This window comes from Mucor mucedo (assembly GCF_025094135.1).
Source record: "Mucor mucedo strain NRRL 3635 chromosome Unknown EV154scaffold_42, whole genome shotgun sequence".
Classification (NCBI taxonomy): domain Eukaryota; kingdom Fungi; phylum Mucoromycota; class Mucoromycetes; order Mucorales; family Mucoraceae; genus Mucor; species Mucor mucedo.
Window position 1 is genome coordinate 112,333 of NW_026252326.1, and position 24,567 is coordinate 136,899.

Here is a 24,567-nt window from a genome sequence, read left to right on the forward strand (position 1 = left end):
AATAGGAGTGCAACAAGTGAACCATGCAGAAAAACAATTTCCTTACTTGGAACGCAGTTTACCTTCTCCAGACATGTCTACGGATGAAAAGGAAAAGCGCTTGAAGACAATCAAAGATATTTCTAATGGTTTAGATAATATCTTTCCTTGGAGTCCTATTCCTATCGGTATCGGCTCAGTACTGGTAAAAGACCTGGAAATAAAAATAAAAATTTAAAAATAATTGTGAGATTTTAAACTTTTTTTAATATAGGGATTTGTTCCATTTATTGGTGGCACGATGGGTTCTATTTTATCAGTTTATCAGAGTAAGTTGTCTATTTTAAGAAATGTCTGTGTAGCATATTGAACGCGAAAAAAAAAAATGTAGTTTATTTATCTACGACATTGGGTATTCCTATCTGGTTATTGATGCGCATGGTGTTGAATATCGTGATTGCTTTTCTTTTGAGCCTCGTGCCATTATTGGGTGGGTTTCTCCACATGTTTTATAAGTCCAATTCATATAATTTCCAAGAATTGAACAATTGGATGAAAGGTCAGTGTAGATCAAGCTCAGCTGGAAACTCGGAAGGAAAGATACGGGCAGAACGAAAAACGAAATAAATTTTTTTTATTGAATATGTATAAAATAAAAAAAGGGGGGATATATGTGTGTGTGTGTGTGTGTGAGTAAGTGTGTTTAGTGCAAGTTAGATTCTCAAGAGATCTTCTAATTCGTCTTCATCAGAAACCAATTCAACAAGTGTGTTCATTAGTATCGAAAAGTCACCAGCGGAACGTTGCCAGACGAGGTTTCTAACTCGTTCTAGACGTAACTGAGCAGACTTTTCAGTGTAATTCTTATTTTTCGATAAAAGTATTTCTTCTCTTGCTTCACTTATGAGACGCTGTAAATGGATCGGTAAAGCATATATATCATCATTAAAACTAGCTACTGATAAGTAGGCATTCATATCAGGCGCTGTCATCAAATTTAATAAATAATTGTAACGGAACGGTTCTTGTTCAAATCGAACGGAGCAGCTTTCAAAAACTGGTGAACAGCTAATTGAATCTTCTCCAAATATATATGATTCTTCATGGTCATGGCAATAGCCACAAGATGAGTTATATGGGTGACTGATAGGCTGATATTCCATCATAGTTTAAAAAAAAGAGAGAGAGAAAGGTAAGGAAAATAAAAAAAAAGGCACAAGAAAATTTTTTCTTCATTTTTATACCTTACTTAGTGTTTCCACGAATGATTGGATCTGGTTGCTGATACAACCCCGCATTTTCCCCCCTTTGTATCCTAGCCAACGTGTGCTAAATAAAGTCCTAAACCCGGTGTCTCCCTTAGCGTCCCTCATTTAACCAGCCAAAGAAAAATTTTCTCTCTCTAAATATTTAAGCGGTACTTTATTTAATCGGGTGATTATTGAACAACCTTCTTTTTATTCGGAAGTGTGGTCAATCCATGCTATTACCTCTTTTTAATCGTCAGCTGGTCAAATAAAGACACCATTTTATGTCGACCCTGCAAAGTTCTCATACAGAGGTGGTTGGACCTCATTTTCCGGTAATTTAATGCAAAAAGGAAACATACACGCGTGTGAAGTAAACATAAAGTCATCCCTTTTCATGCAAACAATTCTTTTACAAACAAAAAAGCGTGGTAAAGTCATGCAACTCCTGTGCAATGCTCAAATGACGTTGACCTTAAGAGGTCCGTCCATCCTATCGGTTTCATGCCTACATCCAATCTTCTTTTGTGTGTATTTCTATTCTTATCTTTCATTGTCTTTACTAAGTATCATTTTAGGATCCAACTTTAGCAAAACTCCAAAACAAAGCCCATTGCTTCCTTTACCGGATCGGTAGTAGTACAGATAAATAAAATGTCACTTTAAAGCACAAAGGTAACCGTAATTTAAATGAGTGACACGGTATCTGCAGTTCTTTTCCGATAAGTTGGCGCCCTGCTGAGTCTCATACTTTTCAGTCTATAGCCACTTAAGTAGGTTACCTTTTCTAGAATGTCCACACAATATACCAACAACAACATGTGACAATGGCCTTCAACAACATTTCAAAAGAGGATCTGTTGACTCACGAGATTCGAAAACGGCAATCCCTATTCCTTCTGGCATGGAGGAATTTACAAACATACGATGAACCTAGCAAACCAATGAAACAACATGCCATCAAGCTGCTTTCAAACTACAGCGAATATGAACAAGTTGAAAGTAGTTACATTAGCGCATCCAAAGAAAATGAAACACGTGTAGAAGGCAACGATAAAATGATGAGGTGACCATACACAGTAGCATTCAGTATGTCACACACTTTTCCAAGATAAACAAATTTAAATTGCTTTAGCCATCCATGCTTAGATAAATGGAATAGCTTATTCTTGATGTTATCATCAGCTGTTTATCTGCCCACTTACGGACTGCTTTGCGTTGGATTTTTAGGCAGAGGGGGAAAAATGTATTGCCTTCTTTGTGTTGTAAAATTAGAATTTGATATGTAGATTGCAAGAAAAATTCAGACAAGAGTTAAGCAAGTGAGCGATTCTGACCGCTTCTTTGGTCTCGGCTTCGGTCAAAGCAAATTGCTGTTGTGTGAAGTTGTCGATAGTAAAAATCAGACTGTCCGATACTGCGAGAGTGTTGTTTGGAGCGGCGGGAGGAGCGCCTTTAGTTATCGTAATGCTTGGGCTACTAAGGGATTGTTGTGGGATGTTGGTAAAAGTAGGATGAAATGAAACCATCAAATTTAAGGTTAATGAAAAAACAAAAAAACAAAAGAAAGAAATAGGTATAATATTTATGTTTGCCTTCGTAAATAGCAAAAACACGGAGTATCACGCTTCAACAAATACTTGTGTTTGTATGCTATATTGTTATGTTGGAAACCCGGACAGCTACGGGTGATCATCGTAAGATTTTTCATGACAATATTGCAGATGAAACTCGGCGTCAAAAAGAGAGAAAGAACATACACACTTCCACCGTGGATATCTGTTGCAACGCTTTCTTTGTATCTAAAGCACCACTACTACCAGCCTCTGCTTGCATCTCTCTTGTACGATAGCGCCTCTCTTATGGACCCAGTCCTCCAACTTTATTGCGGATGTATCGATGCTTTTGGTGAAACTTTCTTGATTCAAACAAACACCATTCTATCAATCTGTATGTAGTTGATAAGTGACAGACCATGGTAAACAAGCATATTTTCTTTCGTACTGTGGTTTAAATTTTGGCGAAATGCAAAATATTTGGAATAATCGTTTATAAAGCTTGATAATTTTTTTTTTGTAAACATAGTTATATCACACTCCCACTTCATGCACTTCCAATCAACAAACATTCCATAAAAATGCAAGGTACTTCATTCTGCCTACGCCCATTGTTCATAACATTCCTATTTGATTCGTAAATAAGAGCACCCTCAGTAAAATAATTGCTTCCAGAAACACGAGAATAAAGGTCTGCATCTTTTGACCACAGCTAGAAGTTGACGTACATTGTAGTATTTAAGCCGAATGATCTGCCTGCTGATATGAAAGTTGAGGATTTATATTATAGATTGAAAGCTGTTTTTTATTTTTATTTTTTAGAAGAGTCATTAGTACCTGATTAAAAATTGTTTCAACTTAACTAGTTAACTCAAAGTACTGCTTAGTTCTAAGTCTTTTTGATCCTAAGATATAGTTCCACTTACTCAGAATTGAAGCGAGTATAACGCTGTAACTTTAGTCGTGTTCAAACATGCCTAAATAAAAATATTCAGTGAGGTTGATATTCAACTTTATCATGTGTAAATAACGAGGCAACTTAGAAATGTTTTATTAGCCACGGTTTAACACATCTTTACTAAGTATTTTTTTTATGAACACATCTACCAAGTTCATTCTTCATTAAAACAAGAAAACTCTGACGTCATCGGGTATAAATACAGATGTTCAGCCTGGCAGTGAAAATCCGGGGACAGATTTTTTTTCTGTTAGATAAAAATCTCCTGTGCGATTTTTTTTTTCTTTTGTTAATTATACCAACGAAACTCCCCACTCTTTTTTCAAATGGCTTCACGATTAATTAGTGCTTCTCTTGCACGCCTCCCACGTCAACTTTCAGCAGGTAAAGAAAAAGAGAATGGAAAGAGGAATGAATGATTTCTAATGTGCCTTAAATGATTAGTGCGTGCTATCCGTACAACACCTGCTCGTGCTTTTACTTCCAGTGTAAAATGCCAAGGTAAAAAAATAAAAAGAGACTATAGATTAGGAGAAGAGCAGGACATTGAATACGTTTTACAGAAAAGGATTTAAACCAAGTATCAGCCGATCCCAACTTCAAGTCCGGCAATGATCATCTCCATGAATATGGTCAATATCTCATGTCAGTGATGCCCAAGTTTGTTCAACAATTCAGTGTTTATAAGGATGAATTAACTATTTATGCTGCACCTTCAGCTATCTACCAAGTGATGCACTTTTTGCGTGACCACACCAACACTCAATTTAAATCTGTTTTGGATATTACAGCCATTGATTTCCCTTCCCGTGACAACCGATTTGAAGTTGTTTATAATATGTTGAGTATGAAGTATAATGGACGTATTCGTGTAAAGACTTATGCCAGTGAAACATCTCCTGTTCCTTCTGTTGTACCTCTTTTCAACGCTGCTAACTGGCAGGAACGTGAAACCTATGATATGTTTGGTGTCTTCTTCACAGGTCATCCTGATCTCCGTCGTATCTTGACTGATTATGGTTTTGAAGGTCATCCTTTAAGAAAGGATTTCCCTCTTACAGGTTATGTCGAAGTTCGTTATGATGAGGAAAAGAAGCGTGTTGTTTCTGAACCCGTTGAATTGGCCCAAGCCTTCAGAAACTTTGAAGGTGCTCTTTCACCTTGGGAGCAAAATGGCCTTGGACGTGATGATACACCCAAGAAGATTGAAGAAAAATAGAGTTTTAATAATAAAGAAAAGCTGGAACAAAAAAAAATATATATATATAAATGTAACTAGTATTTCTTTCTCTTCTATTTTTTTTCTTTCCTTTTTCCTTTTTTTTTATTTTAATCTTCATCTTTACATCCTTGTTTTGCTAATTAGCATGTCTACAATGGTAAATGCAGGTAGGTTATACAATGGTGTACAAAAAAAAATAAAAAAAAAAAAGAAAAATTAACAATAGGCAGGCCTTATTCTGTTGGGAATGGTTCTTATTATCTACATGATAATGAAACAGAGATCAAGATATTATGGAGAAATTCAAGACGAAGAGGACGGGATTAACTGTTTAAGGAAAACTCCAACCTATTACCAATGGAACCGAACGCCACCTTCTTGTCATAAGAACCCCGAAAAGGAATCATGGGAACAAAGACGAAGTGTGTTACTAAAGAAATATTCTGCCATTACTACTACTACTACTGCATCTTCTTCATAAACTTTTTTTTTTATTCTTATTATAATAATTATTATCATGGTGCACTAATGGCATTGTCCTCCAGTTCTTTCAAGAGTGAGGATTGATCATATTTTCCTAAAATAGGTGGTAGCTTATTATTCTTAATGCTCTTTTCTTTTAATTCTTGCTGTTGTGCAATTAGCCTTTGATGCATTTGTAATTGTTCCTGTAATAATAATAACTGCTTTTGTTGTGTCTTGTGTGCTAATAAAGCATTTCTAGCATTTGCTGGTAACCCTTGTAAATGAGAGGGGTTATTCATAAATGGTTTGGTTTTTACAATGGTACTTTGTGGTAGTGGTAGTGATGGTAACACTGATAATGACAATGATGATGTTGTTGATGATGATGATAATGATGTTGGTAGCGGTGGTGGGGGCGATAACCTCTTCATCATCTCTATTTTTTCTTGCGCTGGTGCTGGTGGATGAACAGCAGTCATTTGAGGTTTACTCGTCATGCGACTTTCCACTTGTACACGAAGCTGGAGTGACCCCACTTTTTCTTTTAAGCCCTTATTTCTCTTTTCTAAATAACGAATGAAATCAACCGCCTTAAAGAGCACTGTACTCTTTGAATTATTAATGTTTTTTAAAGTAGGAATCAGATCTGTAAGATCTTTAAAGCCATTGCGTATGGTGCTTCTTCTTTTTTGCTCGGAGGCGATATGATTGGCCCTTTTTTCTTCTTCAGTTAATAATTCCTTATTCGTCCTGGCCTTTTTCTCTGTGGGTCTCGTATAGAGTTGCGCACTGGAACTGGAACGTTTCTTTGTATGAAGATAAGGTGAAGAAACAGAATCACTTTGACGAAGGTATATTGATTGAGGTATATTATCTTCCTCCGATGTCACACTTTTAGAGGATGATTCATTTCTGCACTGATCACCTGTTGTTGTTGTTGTTGTTGTTGTTGTTGTTGTAGTAGGTAGTGATGCAATCATATTAAGCCGTTGATGTAACAGCTTTTGCTCATCAAGCGACTGTAAAATAGAGTTTCTTCTGTACTCTTCGTCTTCTTTTTGTTGAGGGGAATTTGACTCAAATTCATAAAAATTGTTCTCTTGGGTTGATTGGAATTGTGTATCTGGGTCCATAAAGAAAGTATCCAAAAAACTAGAGAATGCCTTTTGGTCGTTTTCATCCAAAACAGTATTACTTGCTGGCATAAAATTAAAAGGTTCTTGTAGGAATGGATCCATCATGGGTGAAAGATCCGGATTCATACCGAAGCTAAACTTAAAATCTACAAGTGCGTATGTGAATACAGTGTTTTCTTATGATTTTCTTCTGTTAAGTACCTTCAAAAGGAACAGGCTCCTGTAAGGTTTCATTATTGTAACTGGGCTTCAGTTCTACCAGGTTGTTATTAAATAGCCAAGACTCGTCATTGAAACTACTTGACATTACAAAAAGAAAAAAAAATAATAGGATAATAGAAAGAAGGGAAAGAAATAATAATACGCGCGCGCGTGTGTAAAAAAATATTAAAAAAAAAAAATCACAAGCTTTCTCCACCTTTTCAAAAACTGGTGTAACACGAAAACTGGTTATTATCACATGTAAGAGTACATGAACCTCCCTTAAAAGGATTCATTCAATCTTTCAGTGACCGGAACATGAATTTTTACATACAAAAAAAAAACCCTTATTTCCAATTGGACGGGTTCAACATATTTATGATCAAGAACGCTATGTAACTCGTCTTTAAGTTATCAGTGAGAGTATCTAATCCATCCTTATCTATATCTTCTCCCTCTCCCTCTCTCTTTATTTGGCTCATAAAACATGACCTTGAATTTTCTTAAAGACAACCTATTGTGAGATCTATTCATTTGACTATTTATATATGATCAGATGATGCGACTAAAAAAAACATGACGACCACCGACAATAACATTCTTTTTAAAGTTGCACATAATAGATTAAAAAAGTGTAATATTTATTTGACTTTATTAGTACCTTGTACCTACAACGACAAAAAAAAAGTAATAATGATGAGAGAGGAATAGAAATTGCAACTGTTATAAATAAGACTTATTTAAGTCCCCTCCTTAACGTCTTGATTTTAAGATTCCAAGCTTGAATTAACACTGTGACATTAACAGATGCTGGGAATAGGAGAGAGAGAGACCTATCAGTAACAACGTGTAACTTTTTTTTGACTTCCCATGTTTCACCACTGGGTTGCACCATTGAGCTTTTAAGCGTGACATCCACAGGACTAAAACAAGCATTTAGTGCCACAAATCATGTCATACAGCACTATTAACATGAGCCTATGAGAGGCGTGCGAAAGGCCCGCCTCCCTGACTTGAGAATTAAGGAAGGAATGCCTTATGTTGGTCACAACTGACGTTTTCTTTGACGATGTTTTTAGTGTCCTTCATGAACAAGTTGAACTGATATACAGCATCAAGTATCAGTTGTAACTCACTAAAGATATCACCAGGATCTTCTGGCTAATATACAACATTGGTGTAATTAAGGCGAGAGTTATACCCTGTAGGCAAGTCACATCTACAACTTAAAATTATCTTGCCCTCTTTGCCTGCCAACGCCAACTTTATATCCGTGGGAGAAAAATAAGCCCAATAAATATTTTATAAGCAAACTGCAGCAAAGAATCATTCGATGCAGTGTGCATGCCATATCTTTTAGCTCCTACACCATCTTTAAGCTCTTTAAACTAACTATCATGCCTTTTACCTTTGCAACATCTATATTCGAGAAGTTGACAATAGAAGATCAAGCCAAGCTCACTGTTAACTACCTTCCTTTACTTTTTAGAGTTACCTGCCAACATTTTTCTATCATTGTAAAAAAAAAGTAAATCACTGAATGTTTTCCTATTGTGGGTTTCTGTATCTAGCTGTTCTTTCTGCTGTATTACTGTTGTTTTTGTCAACCAAAAACTATCGCCACCTCCGCCTATTTCCTAAAACGGTTTCTTTTTGGAAGAAAGAAAGAGGAAAATAAAGAGAGAGAAAAGAAAGACTCTTTATTTATAACTAACGAGGTCATATTCACGTCATGTATTTCAAAAAAAGACAGACAAGGCTGAATGCATAAATAAATAACTAGTCCGATCCGGGTTGTGCATCTTGTTTATCACATTTCCCTTCTAAATAATACGTTGAGTCAACGAAGAGCAAGAATAAATCGACCATTTTACTCTTTGACATTACATCAGGTCTGGTTAATAAAAGCAAACATTTTAAAGCAGAATGGTAAACATCTCGCTCTTCACTTCTTTGGCTGTAGTGATAAACTGAATGCAGAGGTGATATTGGTATACGACCGGTAATAAAAGGCTTGAAACTATGAAAACTTCGCAAACCATGCCAATCTTATTTTTAATACTGATTCAGAAGGCATATTGCTGCTTTAAATTTATTGCAGTTAGGTCTTGGAAAATAAATTTCATCGCTTAACGTGTATCCTTTTTTTTTTGTGGTAACTAAGCAAAGTAGATTTATCTTATTATTAGAGCCTCATCTGAAGGGTCAGGATTAACGGTAATCGGATCATGAAACAAGGACTGTTTGTGTACACAGATTCAGTAACAAAGGCTTAAATGAGTTCTGCATTTTCGGTCTACCAAGTAGATTTACTTTTGATTCAAAACATACATTATGAAGCATCTTATTATTATACAAGAATCATTCTCAATTATTTTTTGAGTTTAAAAAGTTCGCAATATCGACTAAAAGTGATTAAGCGAGAGCCCATAAGATGGGTAGCTGAAGGTTCAATATCATCAACTCTGAAAAAGAGAAAGTGCATATTCAATTTTCATGTACTAAGTAAAAAGGTTCGTAACTTCATCTATGCTTATTGAGGTAACAGTGATTTAGATATTAGGTTTGGAATTATTGTCCACCGGGAGTTCAAAACGATCAAAATAATAAAATTTTTACTTATTGACACTGTCATCGATCTTTTTATTATCTAAACAATAAATTTATACAATGGCTAAATCAAGAAAAAGAATGAACATTGGCAAAAGAGCCAGAGCTTTACAATTAAAAAGAATTGCAGAAGCTGCCTCCATTCCCAATGAAGAAATTTCCGATGAGGCTATCGTTGACATTCCTCAACCCGAAGAAGATCAGGTTAACGCTGAAACTTTCCCTATTTCCTGGAGTAATGCAACCAACGAAACAGGACACCAAAAATTTAAGCGTAAACTTGTCCCTGTGAGAGAGACTCTTAGCAGAAAGAGATCTGCTGCAGCCAAGGCAGCTGTAGGCTGTCGTCCTATCAACAGTTTCTTCCCCGCTGTGCAACAGGTAACTACAGCAGCTCAACCTGAAAAAATTGAAAGACCAAGAAGACCCGATGAAGCTGCTTTGGAAAAGATTCGTGACGCCTTGCCCCTGTTGGAGTCTAAGATTGTTGTGTCAAGAAATTGTACATCCAATCAACATCAAGAAGGTGTTAACCAGTTCTTGAAGTATGTTGTGGTGAAGCAAGTGATGGTCGAACTTTTGGAAGGAGAAACATTTGTTGGAGCAACAACGCGTGCGGTTGATTTGCACTGGCCTCACGCGTCCAAGTTTTACCGCCGCCGTGTCGCTAGAGAGTGGTTTGAAACTTTGTTGAGTACTGGTGAAATTCCACTTCATCAGCAGGGTAAGCATGTGAAGAGAAAATCGATCCTTGGTGATCCCGATGTGAAGGAGAGATGTCTTGCTTGGCTTTGAAGTCAAGCTCCTATTCGTCGATGTATCCCTGCTACGGAACAATGAGAGGTACCGTCAATGGTGTCAATTTGATATCAAGAGTCATCTTCTTCCCTGGCAACAGTAGCGGCGATGGTTATTGGACCAACAAAGATTTAACAAACCAGTTGAATGATTTAATTCCTCTTCTCGATAAATTGTGTCCTAACTGTGTTGGTATTTTTGCCTTTGACCAAAGCTCAAACCATAAAGCCTTTGCGAATGAATTCCGGGACTACCAATATGACGGTTTGTACCAAGTATAGGTTTCGGGATACCACTTTTGTAGATAGAAACGGCATCATCAGGCCTCAAAGTATGTACAAGTACGAGGATTTCGATTCTCAAGCTGCAAGAAAGGAGATCCTAAGACGGAGAGAAAAAGGAGAGGTGTTTGACAACTTGGAGGTTGTTCAAAAACACCAACACGGAGTAAATATACATACTTGTTATATCAAATTAGAAGAAACTCATATCAATTTTTATTTCATTATGTTTACAGCGCCGTGAGAAGTTCAAAGGAATGATTGTTCTATTGAGAGAACGTGGTTTGCTTGGGAGAAACGAGCATCTTAGAAGATTGTGTGTGAGTGGGACACCTCACGACTCTTCGGTCAAGCCTGGTTGTTGCGCTGAGTACCTGCTCTCCCAGCAGCCGGATTTTCTGGCGCAAAAAAACATGCTTGAGACCAAAACATTCAAGGCTGGTCACCTTTTTACCTTATACCCGAAGTACCATTGCGAGTGCAACTGGATTGAAAGACCTTGGGGCGCAGCGAAACGATATGCACGAATGGAATGTGATTACTCGTTTGATACTCTGAAGTCAAGAATTGAAGAGTTTCTTGACAATGATGAGGCTGTTTTCGGTCATAAAATCAATAGACGATATTATAATCGTGCTTATAGATATATTGACGCTTACAGCAAGGGTAACAATGTCTTGGAAGCTGATGATATTATCAGTAAGTTTTCCAAAGAATATCAATCCCATGGACGTGCTCTTGATGACTTTGAATAAAAATAAAAATAAAATCCAAAGAATTTTTTAACTCTTACAATTGTGTTTAACAAACTAAAAAACAACTGTTGAGCAGTAAATACTATGTTGGCTGTTGCTATCTCGTCCTATTTTGAAGTCAAGTCTTTTACAGGTTTTTTTTTTCTTAATCCTTTTACTGTTACATGTAAACAAAGAAAGTGTAATATTCAGATTGAAAAAACTGGTCATGAGGCACATTTAAGCTAGCTATGTATTAGAAATAAAAACAAATTCTATTTAAAATAGTAATCCTTTGAATTTGAGTAGATAAGCAATAAAATCTGTTACATCCTTACTTCCATTACTTATTTACTTAAATATAAATTCACGTCTAATGTGTAAATTGATGTACTTATCAAAGACTTATACCACAAAGACTTTTCTGGTCTTCAAGAAAAAGAATTTTACACCGTGATCTTACGTGAACGCTACTATTAGTACATGCTTTTAAACCAAGGTATATATTCTTTAAGATGAACGTATTTGTAGATTTTTTAATTGACAAAAAAAAAATGGGACATATGTAAGGCTTTAACACAAGTTTCCTTTTAAAGTCTTGACTTGGGCTCCAAGCTTGATATAACATTACGGGCAATATGCAATGCAACAGCTTCAATAGTAACCATTGGATTTACACCGACAGAGGTAGGGAAGACTGAGCCATCAGCAACGTGTAAATTTTTGATCTCCCATGTTTCACCGGTTGGTTGAACCGCTGATATTTTAGGTGATACACCCATTCGACTACATAGAGTATTTAGTATCACGGTTTACATATTTAAGTGTAACCAAACTTTACCATGTGCCTAGCTGGTGAACGGATATAAGTGGCGTATTCAATGCTCCCGCCTTATGAATTGTTTCAATCCATTTTATAAATCGTGGATTATCAATTCGAGATTCCTCGTCATCTCTAAACTTGAAGGGGTCTACATTCGGCTGAGGAGAGTACAGCTCTCGAGCACCAGAAGTAACCATTATCTTCATGTTCTTCTCAATGCACATTACCATCGACGTCCCATCATGTTTTGACACCTTGTAAGAAAATATCGGGTTAGGGCTGGATGGATCATAATCGACCACGCCCACTGAATCTTTGTCACGGACGACATTTAACATGGATACCATACTTTTATGTCTCATCATCATACTCTTGTGTTCCGCTGCTCCTAACCAGGGTATCTTATTTGAAACACCACCAGGTAATAATATACCCTCTTCAATCTTGGCTCCATAGTGATCTCCTTGACAGTTATCCAACGCATTACAGACATTTGAAATCAATGGCCCATCATTTTGTCGAATTACTTCATCATAGAACCCAAATACCATACTTATTGGCTGGATCACCAGATGCTTTCCAATATGCTTATTAGAAAGCCCACTATTCTTGAGTAAAGTAGGTGTGCGTAATGAACCGCAAGCAACAATAACATGTTTTGCCATAAGCCTAGTTACCTCTGTAGAGTCGTGAATATGGCATTCAACACCGATGGCTTTACCCTTGGATGTCAACACACGCGTAACAATGGTTCGGTCCAGGAATCGGGCTCCGTGGTTCATAGCATCCACAAGCCATGTATTTGCCGTACTGTTTTTAATTCCTGCTTTGCAACCCAGCATGCATTTATTGCAGTGATGGGCTCTACCTCCGGTATTCACCGGTGTTCTTTCAACCTCATAACCAAGCTGTCTAATAATTAAGCTTTAATAAAAGACTTTTTAAATGTCTTATTTTTCTACTTACTTGCAGCCGCTGATAAACTTTTCACTGGTCTTGGACATTGTAACATTTTCTGTAGTTGCACCAATTCGATCAAACACACGTTCCAGGTCTTTGTTAAACTGTAGGTCGATTATTAAATGGTTAATAACAGAATAACATAGATATATTTTTCCCTATTATTTTCACATTACTTGAGGAGAGATAAAATGTGAAAGGCCCTGTTTAGCCCACTCTTCTCGAACAAAATATTGAGGCTATATATAGAATAGCGTTAGTCTAAAACGAATATCTAAATATATATCGATTAATAGCTCACCTTCAAAGAAACTAAATAATTTAATGCTGTACCACCTCCCAATGTAGAGCCGGCAAGACATTGAGTTGTGCCATTGGTAGCCAAAAACGCTGTTCCGCCATCATACATGTCTCTATAACCTTGATACTCCTCTTGTACCATTTCACTAGGATGGAAATACTTTCCTTTCTCAATCACCAAGACAGAATACCCTGCTTGTGCCAACTCGCCAGCTACCACACCTCCACCCGCACCACTACCCACCACAATTACGTCAAATGTCATGCCAGTTACTTGTTCCTTGGTCATCATAGGGATGCGATTGTGCTGTACGGGTTCATAATCTGGATGTGTTTCAAAGAACTTATCCGCATCATAACCGATAGCTTCCAAGATAGGCGAGTTGGTTAAACTATATGCATTGAATAAACAGATGCCCGCCAGAGAGCTATACAATCCTCTAAAGGTCTGCATGGAAGACTTTCTCCAGCTCAGCAAAACTTGTTCACGTTGCTCTTGACTTAGTAAATGAAAGGGCTGGAAATATCCCGTCATCAAGAGAGAGCCTGGTCGTGTTGCCAAAAGATCCAGGACACGAAGTAAATCCACGCGTTTACTTGGTTCAACCGAGTTTTGAAAGAAATCAAGGACGGTTGCTTTTACATCCAAGGAAGAAGCCGAGATTTTAGCTAAATTGGAGACTTGTGTTTGATTAATACCATAGCAGTCTTCTTTGCCTTGAATACTTGTAACAAGGGCTAGTGTCTTTTCCGGTGACAGCTCTGCTATAAATGTATCAAAGATACTACATAAAGTCTGAGATTGACTTGCTGTTAGTTCTAAAGGAGGATAATTTTTTTTCGTCATTTGTTTTATGCAAACTACTAAAAAAAAAGTGGATGAAAACAAGTTTTGTTTCGAAAAAAAAAATGCAGCTTTATTCTTTTTTTTTAAAAAAAAAAAAGTTGCGTCACACAGCATATATTTACAACTTTGCTTCCACCCGTTGTTGATCAATAATATGTCTGGAAACATGCAAAGCAATAGCTTGGATGGTTACCATAGGGTTTACACCTAAAGCAGTAGGGAATAAAGAAGAGTCAGAAACGTAAAGGTTAGAAATATCCCACGTTTCACCAGTTGGCTTAGTTGCTGATGTCAATGGAGAAACTCCCATGCGACTAATCGTATTTTATACAAATTTAGGTTAGCTTAACAAAAAACCAATGGGGTAAATAAAAATAATTTTTTACCACGACGCCATCTGATGACCTGAGGATGGTACAGGTGGTCCAAGTCGATACACACTCTGAATCCAGTCCAAGAATCTTGGATTATCCACGCGCGACTCTTCATCGCTTTCAAACACAAACGCATCTATAACTGACTGCGTAACATGAATTTCTCGCGCACCCGCTGCCACATGAATTTTTGCCATCTGGACAATTCCTTCCGTCAATGTATCCCCGTCATGTTTTGATATATTAAAATCAATATCAACTTTGTTGTAAGCATCGTATTTTACGCTACATTGTGAGTCCATATCTCGTGCCATTGCAAACGTAATTACTGCATTACGATGTCGTAATACGCGTTGTTTGTGCGCTGCTGCACCCGACCACGGTAACATGCCAGAAAAAATACCGACACCGTTTGTAAAGCACTCAATCTTAAACCCATATGTCGACCCATCAAAATTATCAAATTGATTGCTAACAGTCGTCAACAGCGAGCCTTCGGAAGGATTTACCACATCGTCATAAATTGCCACCGTCAATGCTGACAAGTGTAAACGAAGATCTTTACCAATATGTGCATTGGTCAATCCGCTGTTTTTTAAAAGTCCGGGCGTATGAAGTGCACCACCTGCTACAACAACCGTATTTGCATAAAATACAAAATTTTTCTTCTCGCCATGAATCCTACAAGAAACACCCTTCACTTTACCACTCTTGGTAACGATATGCATGACTTGCGTAGCATCTAAAAATTTAGCACCGTAAGCGGCAGCATCCTTCAAGTAGGTGTTGGTCGTGCTGTTTTTGACGCCGGATGAACATCCCGTGTAACATTTACCGCAATGATGAGGTCGGCCAGACGTATTTTGAGCCATTAGCGTAATATCATACCCAAGATTGCTTTATAAAAATTAATTAGTAAAAAGGGTCAAGTACAATGATATTTATTGTTTACTGGCAGCCTTCGATGAGTTTTAGGTTCGGACCGCTATGAACAATATTCTGAGTACTTGCTCCAATGCGGTCGAGGACACTTTGAATATCATTCTCAAACTATACAAAAAAGTATGAATAAGTGCATTAATTCCCAAAAAAAAAAAGGGGGGTGGGTGGAACGACTGACTAACCTGTTGTGATACAAAGTAAGGCAACCCTTTTTTTTCCCATTGCTCCTTGACAAATTGCTGAGGCTACACCAAAAATTAGGCATCATCCATTGTGAGTAAGAAACACGTAGAAACTTACCCCAATCGAAGCTGAATAATTAATTGTAGTTCCTCCGCCAAAAGTGGAGGCCGAGATAAGATTTACAGTACCCTTGGCATTAGGAACAATGCCACCATTATCAAACATATTGGAAAGCGCAAACTGATCATTATCTACCTCCATATCATCCTGATGAAAATATCTCCCCTTTTCAATGACCAAGACAGAAAGTCCTGCTTTAGAAAGCTCGCATGCTGTTACACCACCACCAGCTCCACTCCCAATGACAATGGCATCAAACCGTTTATAGCTTTTAGCCTCTTCTGTCGTCAACATGTGGAGTCTCTCATGATATACTTTTGCATAATCGGGCTGATGCTGGAAATATGAGTGCCCTCCTTGTATACCAGCATACTTTATGCTCTCGTAAAGAGGTGTCTCCATAGCATTGTATGATTCAATTATACCAATGCCCATAAATGTATTATAAAGCTGTCTAAAAATCGCATAAGACGATTTTTTCCAACCTAGAAGCACTTGCTCACGACAAGAACGGTCCAAATCCTTGAACAATGTCCAATACCCTGTAAATAATACAGAGGAAGGACGATAAGATAGTAGGTTAAGGACCATAGTGAAATCATTAATTTGCTTAGGGCTCAATGTGATCGACAACTTTTGTTCAATTCGGTCCAGGGCGTTAACTTTAGAGCCCGAGAGCCTGGAAAAATCAGATATTTGGCTTTCGCTAAAACAATTGTTGGGGGTATTTAGTGTGTTATGAATAAGTGCTTCTTCTTCTTGTTGGTTAAGCGGCGCAACAAATGTATCCACAATAGCGGTCAATGTTTCTCTTTGGGTTGTATTAAGTATAGCCATATTTCTAATCAGATACTTGGAGGGAAAGAAAGAATTTTTTATAGGAGATAAAAAAGGTATAATTATAATAAGCGATGATTTATATTTCAGACATGGTGATACAAAGTTTTTTTTTCTTTTTCTTTTTTGTAATTTTGCCCTACATTTTATCATGCACCAAACAAAAAATAAAAAAAAGAGCGCATAAACTGGATATGTCTGAATGCAGCTGCAATTTATCCCCAAAGTGATGAGGATAGGAACTCAATATCTCGATTGCCTCCCGTTTGTATGCCCCGAACTTTATCCGACTCAAAACTGGGGATATTGTTGGCAACATCTTTGTTTTGGAATAATTAGCGCAAGAAAATCAAAGAAGAAACAGACTCGTATATATATAAAAAAAAAGGGTTCAAATTAAAAAATCGGAACAACACGCTGGTTATACCAACGTTTTAAGTGATTGACAGCCAAACCACCCAAGAATTGTACAACCCTTTACAATATAAAATCGTGTGTGACATTGTTACTATTTGTTCCACACGTCAAGTATTCTTTGGTAAATTGAGATAATTGAACCACAAAACTTTATGAATATCCACATATCCCGGAGAGAAAGGAGGAATAACCACCAAATTCATTTAATAACACTATTTTACAATCAAATAGTTATAAGGGGAATTGAGAGGTTTTATCCGTGCACCAATTTTTCTTGATTTTAGGTTGTCACGATATATTATTGACTCAGACATGTCAATCTGACTAAAGCAAATTGTTAAATCACAATGTCCGGAAATTGGTATAATAAATCCCGGTTTCGAGGCAGACATCTTTTTCCTTCATATATTTTCATTTCTATCATTACCGAGCGAAAACTGTGTCATGTTAATGGCAAGCAGGATGAAAGTCATTTAATTTAATTGTATTTTTTGCTAATCAGAATGCCTATATAAAATAGAGTATAATAGAGTATAATGACTTCCCACCTGAATAAGATAACGTTTGAACCACACAGAAAGTGCATATAGTCCCAATCGACGATGTGTGCCTGGAAAAAGGCAAATACAGAGTACAGCAAGTAGGTGTGTGGCACACCAGGTAACACAAGGTAAAACATAATATCATTCGGTGATCTATGTCGTGATACTGTTGGGACAATATTAAAACAAGTAAAATGCATCTCTGAGTTTAAGAACAACACTTTTCATAGGACAGATATTTAAAATTATGACAGTTCGTAATTTAGAGAGAAAGGAGAAGAATGAATTCCGGAGTCTGAATGAGTTTTTTTTTTTTTTTTTTTTGGGTTTTACAGATATGGTGGAAGTACCAGATAATATTTCGTTTTTTATTCTACCACTTCTTTTTTCACTTACAACACAATAAAACAAAATGTACCTTGTATGGGTGCTGGCAATTCTATTCATAAATGTGACGGTTGCTTATGAGCAGCGATGTATTGATCCTGCCAATTGTCAGTTCTACCCTGTCCATAGTTGTTACGCCACAGAGGAAGGGCTTATATGCAAAAGTCGAAGTAAGTTTTTCTTTGTATGTACACCAGCCCCCCAACCCAACAATTAAACTGACAATACATAACACATAGACCAAGGAGGATTCGAAATGAGTATCGAACCTTTATACACATTCACTTATACACCCTACAATATTAAGAACGATACCGGCCTAGCTTGCAGTACAATACCCATTACTGATGAACTTATAAATTATGTCGATTTTCGAGGACCTCAAGTGATTAATGTAGATGATTTAGACATACTTGGTAACTGCAGTCGCATGTCATACTGTGATAAACACTCGAGGACTTGTCAACCCAAATTGCCTTTAGGCTCCAGTTGTCAATATAATATGCAATGTTATTTCGGTATAGATGGTATTCCTGGTCATTGTACCAACCATACGTGTGGGATCCGAGAAGATATTCCGCAATACTATTACAATACACCCAAATGGACCATGGGCGATCAGTGGCAATCCGCAGTTTTAGGTGTAGTGATTACCGGCACCATTGCACTATGTTTGATCATTGGTCGAGTACAAGTCAAGAAACTGTTTCAGCGATTCAAAGTCATGATGGAAAAATGGCAAAATCCCGACACAACCCCATCCACCTTTATTGAGAATGAACAAGTATGGAATCAACACCATGCTGAACCCAAATGGTGGAAACAAGTCCCCGGTATGAATTGGGTTTATAGTCGGTTAAAACGAGGCACGGAAGAAAACGACCAATATTATCAATTAAATGCTCGTGGTGATGAACCACCCCCTTACAGAGAAGACTAATAATAAAAAACAAACTTTCCTTTTTATAATTTATTTCGCCTATTTATTAATTCTATTTCTAAATCCTACACTTTTGAATGGAGACTATACTTGTTGAAAAAGAAGGTTTTACCAAGCGCATCTTCATGTTCTCTAGCACATACGATGTCCTTTCCTCTGTCTATCACGGTTAAATATCCTACATGAAGCAGGCCTGCAGTGCGTATCGTCTTGACCTTTAGTTCTGAAAGTAAATTTGAAAATACACTGTTTTCTACGCGTGGTGAATGTACAGTACTTGCTTAGAACTTCCGATGGCCTCCATTATCGTTAACTCGCAGTTGTATGCTTTGCGTCGATCTACGGCATCATTGCCTAGTTTCATACCTTATACTCTTGATTCAGCCAACGAAAACTGTTTACCCGTCCTTATCTTAACAAATTCTTCACTTAGTGACCAATAAAGAGTCCTTCTTTGTTCGCTCTTTCATCCTTCCTTCCCGTGCCTTCGGATATACTCCTGTTCTCGATCATTCGGTAGTGGATATCACACCATTCCTACTTGAATTATAGTTTGTTGCTGCTCCCAGTTTTCCACATGACCCGTTAACCACAAAGATTTACTACCGTCAATGGTGTTCTCCCTCGCTTATCCATCCTTCTCTTCCACAATGTCTGCTATCAGTACAATCATAAGAAAATTCCTCGTAGATCTATTCTGCATAGATTTATGCCACTGTACTTCCCAACGCCAGTTTGTCAATTATGCTCATATTCATTCTAAACTCTCGATCATTTTTTGTTTAAGTGCCCTTTAAAACTGCCCGTTTGGCAACATATCTGGGCTCACTATATCTCCCCATCCTCGATCACTTTATCGACAGATATTCTGCATGTTAGTCTTCATACTTTTCGTGCCCTCTTGTCCAATATGCCACTTCTTCCTGAATCTAGCCTTCTCGCTCTTTTTACTACTCTCGAATCAATTTGGTTGGGCCATTGGGCTTTTGTCTTTAATGACACACCTTTTAATACTGCTCCCACTATCTCCCTTGCGTCCAATTTTTTTTTTTTTTTTTTTTTGAAATCTCAACATGAAGCACTTCTTCAATCTGGCATCCTTCATTCTCCCCCTCCCATTTTTCTCTGAGGACAGCTTATACTCACTCCATTGGTAAGACCTTCTCGTACCCAGGCTTCCGCTAAAACTGCTTTTATTTTTCTAAATTTCAAACTTATATATATATTATAACAAAAAAATACAAAAATGACATTAACTCTACAATAAAAAACCCACTGTAGTAATTACACGCCTATTAAGTCTAAAAGAAATTGCTCATGAAACGGCCTCCAAGATTGAAAAGCCAACTTTATATAGTCTAAGTAATCTGAAACGCCAAGTTCAAGACCCTCCGGCAGATTGGTTGTCAAATGATGATATTGTTCTTTCGCGTATTTCAAAGAAGCAAAAGAAATAGAAAACCCAAACTAATAGATTATTTATTTCTTTTGCTTCTTCGAAACACGTGAAAGAACAATATTATCGTTCGACAACCAATCTGCCGGAGGGTCTTGAACTTGGCGCTTTAGATTACTTAAACTATATAAAGTTGAGTTTTCAATCTTGCAGGCCGTTTCGTGAGCGATTCCTTTGAGACTTAAAAGGTGTGTGATAATATTGGGTAATAAAGAGATTTGATCTAGGTTCTTGAATAGTTTAATCTTAGCACCATTGATCAGCCTATACAATTTTGGAGAAATGATATCCATGATGTAGGTGTCAACATTCTCACCCTCACAATGAATCCCACAGACCTTGGGCATCGAAACTCCGTTTACTACCAAAGCGTTTAACGTAAGTTTCATCTGTTTGGCGAGCTTTACCAGATCAGATTCAGCGTACATTTTTATTAAACCCGTTCGGGGACCCGATAATGAGTTCTATTCGGTTGGACTGCTGAACAGAACACATACAGAAGACCATAAGTGTTCTCCTTTGGGAGCGACGGATAGCACAGAGTATCCGAATCACCACCAACACCGAGAGTTTCACCACCGACCATTGCATTCCGCAACTAAAGCGATACATTTTACGCTTCCCGAAAGGTTGTACTCCAAAAAGTCCGGCTTGAAATCATTTTGTCCGCTTTTGTATAACTGACCATTTGCTCATTTCATTTTCATGAGAGGATCTGAGCCAAAGATAGAAGCCAACAGAGGTGACAGGTAGTAATGAACATAACTATCCTCGTTTGAATCGTCAGGTGGGCCATGTATAAGAACAGGTAAAACTTGTGTGAGAACATGGGAAAGATAAAGTCTCAAATATAGAGGATAAAGTAGCAATTGTGACAAGAAAGAAAGTGGTGCATTCATCTTTCATCCCAGTAATCACACTATATCATATACTCAAACTTATATCAAACCGTGTCACCGAAGAAAGCCAATCATCGGGAGGGGATCGCTCGATATCTAAGCACCGGTCACAGCACTTCAATCCAGGTGTTGGTAGATATTTATTTAAATTTACGAGAGATTTTAATGAATTATGGACCTTGACCGAAAAATATTTGCTAACTGAGGTGGAGAAGTTTTTATCAAATTTGTAGATATCGTTTAAAGCGAGGAGACGAATATCTGATAAGCTGGCCGGGTTGGTAGTTCTTGACATTTTCAAGCAGACATTCTTGAAGTTTAGACATAGATCAGAACTGGATATGTCATCGACCATCCATAAATGTCTATTTGTGCTTGATTCTTGAGTCCAGGCTTCCTCCCCATATTCAATAGTGTACTCGCAAGTACGGTGTGTCCGAAATTCCCACATTTATAAGCCAAAATTAAAGGTTTTTAAAGGGGTTGACATTTACATAGCAACAAATTGACACTCAATAAGCGTGTACCAGCAAACTTTCGCTTTAAACCGACTAAAACCAGGTGTTACACACAATTAAAGGTTTTTAAAGATTTCGGTGATCTATACTAAGATCTGAAGGAATTTTACTACAATCTTCATCCGAAGATGACTCCCCTTCATCATCATCGGGACTTTTTACAGAATATTATAAATAACCAAAATACATATAAAAGTTACAAACAAGTTTCTATTTACCTTTGATTTTCATGGGAAAATACGTCGGAATCATGGCTATTTTTTATGTCGGAAAAGTTGTTGTTAAAAGAGCTGGTGGCGGTTATGTTATACTGAATGATTTCAGGCGCCGTTTCACTCTGGGTAGCTTGAATCAAACGACGAACTTCATCCTTGATAGCAGTTGGTAGTTCCTTCAAGGGGTAAGACCACCGTACTTTTTTTTTTAAAATATAGTCCGGCCAAAGGCAATGTCTATACCTACGTCCATTTTTAATTTTTCGACGTCTCTTTTAGAGTCGTTTTTACACAAATATTATATGACTTACAGCAATCCCGGCCAAGACCAGTCAACCAGTCTGATCACACTAATGTGAAGTGTAGTCCCCGCTATTCACAGTAGTCTGACCAAAAAACCCAAGAACCCAACCTGGAAGGTAGCCATCAGATAGTAATGTATGTTTTTTGTTTTAAAAAAAAGTGAAATATGTTTTTAAAGGAAAAGAAAAAGGGAAGAAAGTGTGGAAAGGAGTCCTATTTATAAACTGATAAATAATAACTGGTTCATGTCAGGATGACTTAATCAATAAAATGTGAGAACAAGATTTATCTGTTGGCTGATAAACAAGATCTTATGTCATGATGATTTCTTTGTTTATTTACTCATTCATAATGTTTGAGCCTTTATTTAAAATAGAAGCATTTACTGACTTTCAGCGTTTCAGTAGTAGCATGTACTGATAGTAATGAACATTTTATGAGAAACAAAATTCGATTACATATCGTACATATAAAGTGTAGAAAGAGTGAAGATGATATGGCATGTCAATCGAAGTAAACGTTTTTCTTGGACTTATGTGTAGACCATCACGTGGTTCTAAAAAAGACGTTTCAAAAAAAAAAAAAAAAAAAAAAAAAAACTGGCATCTGGACCTTTCCGTAGAAAAATTAAAAAGGATGTAGGTGTAGACATGGTGATTTACTTTTTTCAAAGCTGTTAATTATCTAACTATTCCTTTATAGAATCATCAATACAGACATTAAGCCAAAATGTCCGACTTACTTTTATCTTTGTTTCCAGAAACGAATTGAATACAGTGAGTATGGCTTATTATTTTCGATTTGATCATAGATGACAACACTAGTGATTAAGCACAAACTATATTAAAATCACTGGTATTCTGTGCCTTATTTTGATATAACTTGAATCCAGATATGAAGAAGGATTGACACATGGTTTACATATACCTTTCTGAATTTTTTTGTTGCGGTGTATATATCTGGTCAAATTATTTTGCAGAGTTTTGTTGTCTTCCTATGCCAATGACGCACTTTTATTCTCTTCTTTATACAATCAAATATTAGAAGTATAGCAAAACTTGTCTCTTGAAAACGCTTCGATTCTCTGTAGAGCAATAGAATCTGGGAGAGATTGTTGAGGATATCATTTAGATATAATATTGATTGTCACATCTCATTAAGGATGGATAATAATATAAAAGTTAATCGTGAATCACACACATTAGCCCCACTTGTTCTCATCCTACTGTTGAAGTCTGTGTATAGGGAACAACCCTGTGGCGAGTAAATGTTTATTCTGCAAAAAGCAATACAATCGAATAGGCCTGGACTATAGAATATTAATAGATCCCGAGCACAAATATTACTCTTGTCATTTGATGTTATAACTGTTGATCCCTCACTGACTAATATTTATATACTCAGTATGGAAGGGCTAAATTTATAGACATGTTAATTATTTACTATCACCAGATTATTACATCATCCAATAAGGCGCTTAATATTCTCCCTAGAACTATCAAGTTCTTCATAGTTTTTTCTCATAAACCATAATACGTTTTTTAATTTATTTTTTTGTCCATAATAAAGTCGTATCCAAGTTCTAATAATATCACTTTTGGTTTACTTTAATTTTGTTCTTCGTGCAAAACAGAGATTATATAAGTAAATTTCTCATGCATCTGGATATATATTCTTGATTATGTATGACAACTATAAACAGTACAACTGAAACACACATAATCTAAGCTAAACGCATACCAGGCTTTTTAATACCGAGTTCCTATTTATTAGACATCTTGGTCCTACAAAAAAATCTTTGGTGATAGTTAAGCTGATTTAAATCTGCTGCCGCCGTTCTCGGATCTACGTTTCACTTAAGGAATTTGAGGAGAGATAGCAGATATTATGATGATGGGCCTGGATTGACTTTACTCGGCGGTCTTCTCTGTAGGTCAAAATTGTTATCTTGAATATATAAAAAAGAGTACATACTAAAAATACTACCTTCTACCTAGTTGATAAATCCAATAAAAACAATTTATCATTTTTACATACCCCCTAAACATAAGTTAATATTTGCCTCGATGTAATAACATCGTTACAAAATAACCTCCATATGATTGAATCTGTCGTATCTGAAGAAGTGTAAGACTGACAATTAAACAGAAAGGCTACTATTAGCAAGACTCTTGTATGCTCTTCTCGTTTTATATTCCAGATCCATAAACCAGGCTCGCTCCCAGTTTTTTTTTAGACAACAGCACAAATAAATTAGAAAATGGGGCCCACGTAGGGACCTCGTTTTTTTTTTTTTTTTTTTTTTTTTTTCATTTAA

The 24,567-nt window shown here is 36.8% G+C and overlaps 11 protein-coding genes across 11 annotated transcripts; 4 read left to right on the top strand and 7 right to left on the bottom strand.

The window, feature by feature from the left end:
- The first annotated feature begins 135 nt into the window (after positions 1-135).
- On the top strand, positions 136-734 carry EV154DRAFT_507649 (uncharacterized protein). The gene has a single exon (XM_051601454.1). The coding sequence runs from the start codon at positions 412-414 to the stop codon at positions 604-606; it is 195 nt and encodes a 64-aa protein (XP_051457928.1). The 5' UTR covers positions 136-411; the 3' UTR covers positions 607-734.
- EV154DRAFT_507650 (uncharacterized protein) lies at positions 597-1,191 on the bottom strand. Its single transcript, XM_051601455.1, has one exon. The coding sequence runs from the start codon at positions 1,143-1,145 to the stop codon at positions 693-695; it is 453 nt and encodes a 150-aa protein (XP_051457929.1). The 5' UTR covers positions 1,146-1,191; the 3' UTR covers positions 597-692.
- A 2,786-nt stretch (positions 1,192-3,977) lies between these two features.
- Positions 3,978-5,033, top strand: EV154DRAFT_507656 (uncharacterized protein). The gene is made up of 3 exons (XM_051601456.1): positions 3,978-4,124; positions 4,185-4,241; positions 4,304-5,033. The coding sequence occupies exons 1-3, from the start codon at positions 4,067-4,069 to the stop codon at positions 4,957-4,959; spliced, it is 771 nt and encodes a 256-aa protein (XP_051457930.1). The 5' UTR covers positions 3,978-4,066; the 3' UTR covers positions 4,960-5,033.
- Positions 5,012-6,909, bottom strand: EV154DRAFT_507657 (uncharacterized protein). The gene is made up of 2 exons (XM_051601457.1): positions 6,765-6,909; positions 5,012-6,709 (listed from the first exon to the last, which is right to left on the bottom strand). Exons 1-2 carry the CDS (start codon positions 6,868-6,870, stop codon positions 5,478-5,480), a joined length of 1,338 nt encoding a protein of 445 aa, XP_051457931.1. The 5' UTR covers positions 6,871-6,909; the 3' UTR covers positions 5,012-5,477.
- EV154DRAFT_563229 (uncharacterized protein) lies at positions 5,108-5,443 on the top strand (the record flags this gene model as incomplete). Its single annotated transcript, XM_051605771.1, has 2 exons — positions 5,108-5,119; positions 5,189-5,443. 2 exons carry the CDS (start codon positions 5,108-5,110, stop codon positions 5,441-5,443), a joined length of 267 nt encoding a protein of 88 aa, XP_051457932.1.
- Positions 6,910-11,691: 4,782 nt separating the features above from the next.
- On the bottom strand, positions 11,692-14,170 carry EV154DRAFT_464083 (uncharacterized protein). Its single transcript, XM_051597651.1, has 5 exons — positions 13,272-14,170; positions 13,147-13,209; positions 12,977-13,074; positions 12,029-12,922; positions 11,692-11,973 (listed from the first exon to the last, which is right to left on the bottom strand). The coding sequence occupies exons 1-5, from the start codon at positions 14,115-14,117 to the stop codon at positions 11,778-11,780; spliced, it is 2,097 nt and encodes a 698-aa protein (XP_051457933.1). The 5' UTR covers positions 14,118-14,170; the 3' UTR covers positions 11,692-11,777.
- A 23-nt stretch (positions 14,171-14,193) lies between these two features.
- On the bottom strand, positions 14,194-16,599 carry EV154DRAFT_507666 (uncharacterized protein). Its single transcript, XM_051601458.1, has 5 exons — positions 15,734-16,599; positions 15,616-15,678; positions 15,444-15,541; positions 14,504-15,388; positions 14,194-14,431 (listed from the first exon to the last, which is right to left on the bottom strand). The coding sequence occupies exons 1-5, from the start codon at positions 16,571-16,573 to the stop codon at positions 14,236-14,238; spliced, it is 2,082 nt and encodes a 693-aa protein (XP_051457934.1). The 5' UTR covers positions 16,574-16,599; the 3' UTR covers positions 14,194-14,235.
- A 1,312-nt stretch (positions 16,600-17,911) lies between these two features.
- On the top strand, positions 17,912-18,888 carry EV154DRAFT_507668 (uncharacterized protein). Its single transcript, XM_051601459.1, has one exon. It carries the CDS (start codon positions 18,176-18,178, stop codon positions 18,857-18,859), a length of 684 nt encoding a protein of 227 aa, XP_051457935.1. The 5' UTR covers positions 17,912-18,175; the 3' UTR covers positions 18,860-18,888.
- Positions 18,889-20,338: 1,450 nt separating this feature from the next.
- EV154DRAFT_389807 (uncharacterized protein) lies at positions 20,339-20,614 on the bottom strand (the record flags this gene model as incomplete). Its single annotated transcript, XM_051595098.1, has 2 exons — positions 20,339-20,487; positions 20,569-20,614. Coding segments are annotated over 2 exons (195 nt in total), but the record flags the coding sequence as incomplete, so codon positions are not given.
- A 9-nt stretch (positions 20,615-20,623) lies between these two features.
- On the bottom strand, positions 20,624-21,007 carry EV154DRAFT_386950 (uncharacterized protein; the record flags this gene model as incomplete). Its single annotated transcript, XM_051595054.1, has 2 exons — positions 20,624-20,779; positions 20,915-21,007. Coding segments are annotated over 2 exons (249 nt in total), but the record flags the coding sequence as incomplete, so codon positions are not given.
- EV154DRAFT_220782 (uncharacterized protein) lies at positions 20,992-21,781 on the bottom strand. The gene has a single exon (XM_051594422.1). It carries the CDS (start codon positions 21,663-21,665, stop codon positions 21,240-21,242), a length of 426 nt encoding a protein of 141 aa, XP_051457938.1. The 5' UTR covers positions 21,666-21,781; the 3' UTR covers positions 20,992-21,239.
- Between the last annotated feature and the right edge of the window lie 2,786 nt (positions 21,782-24,567).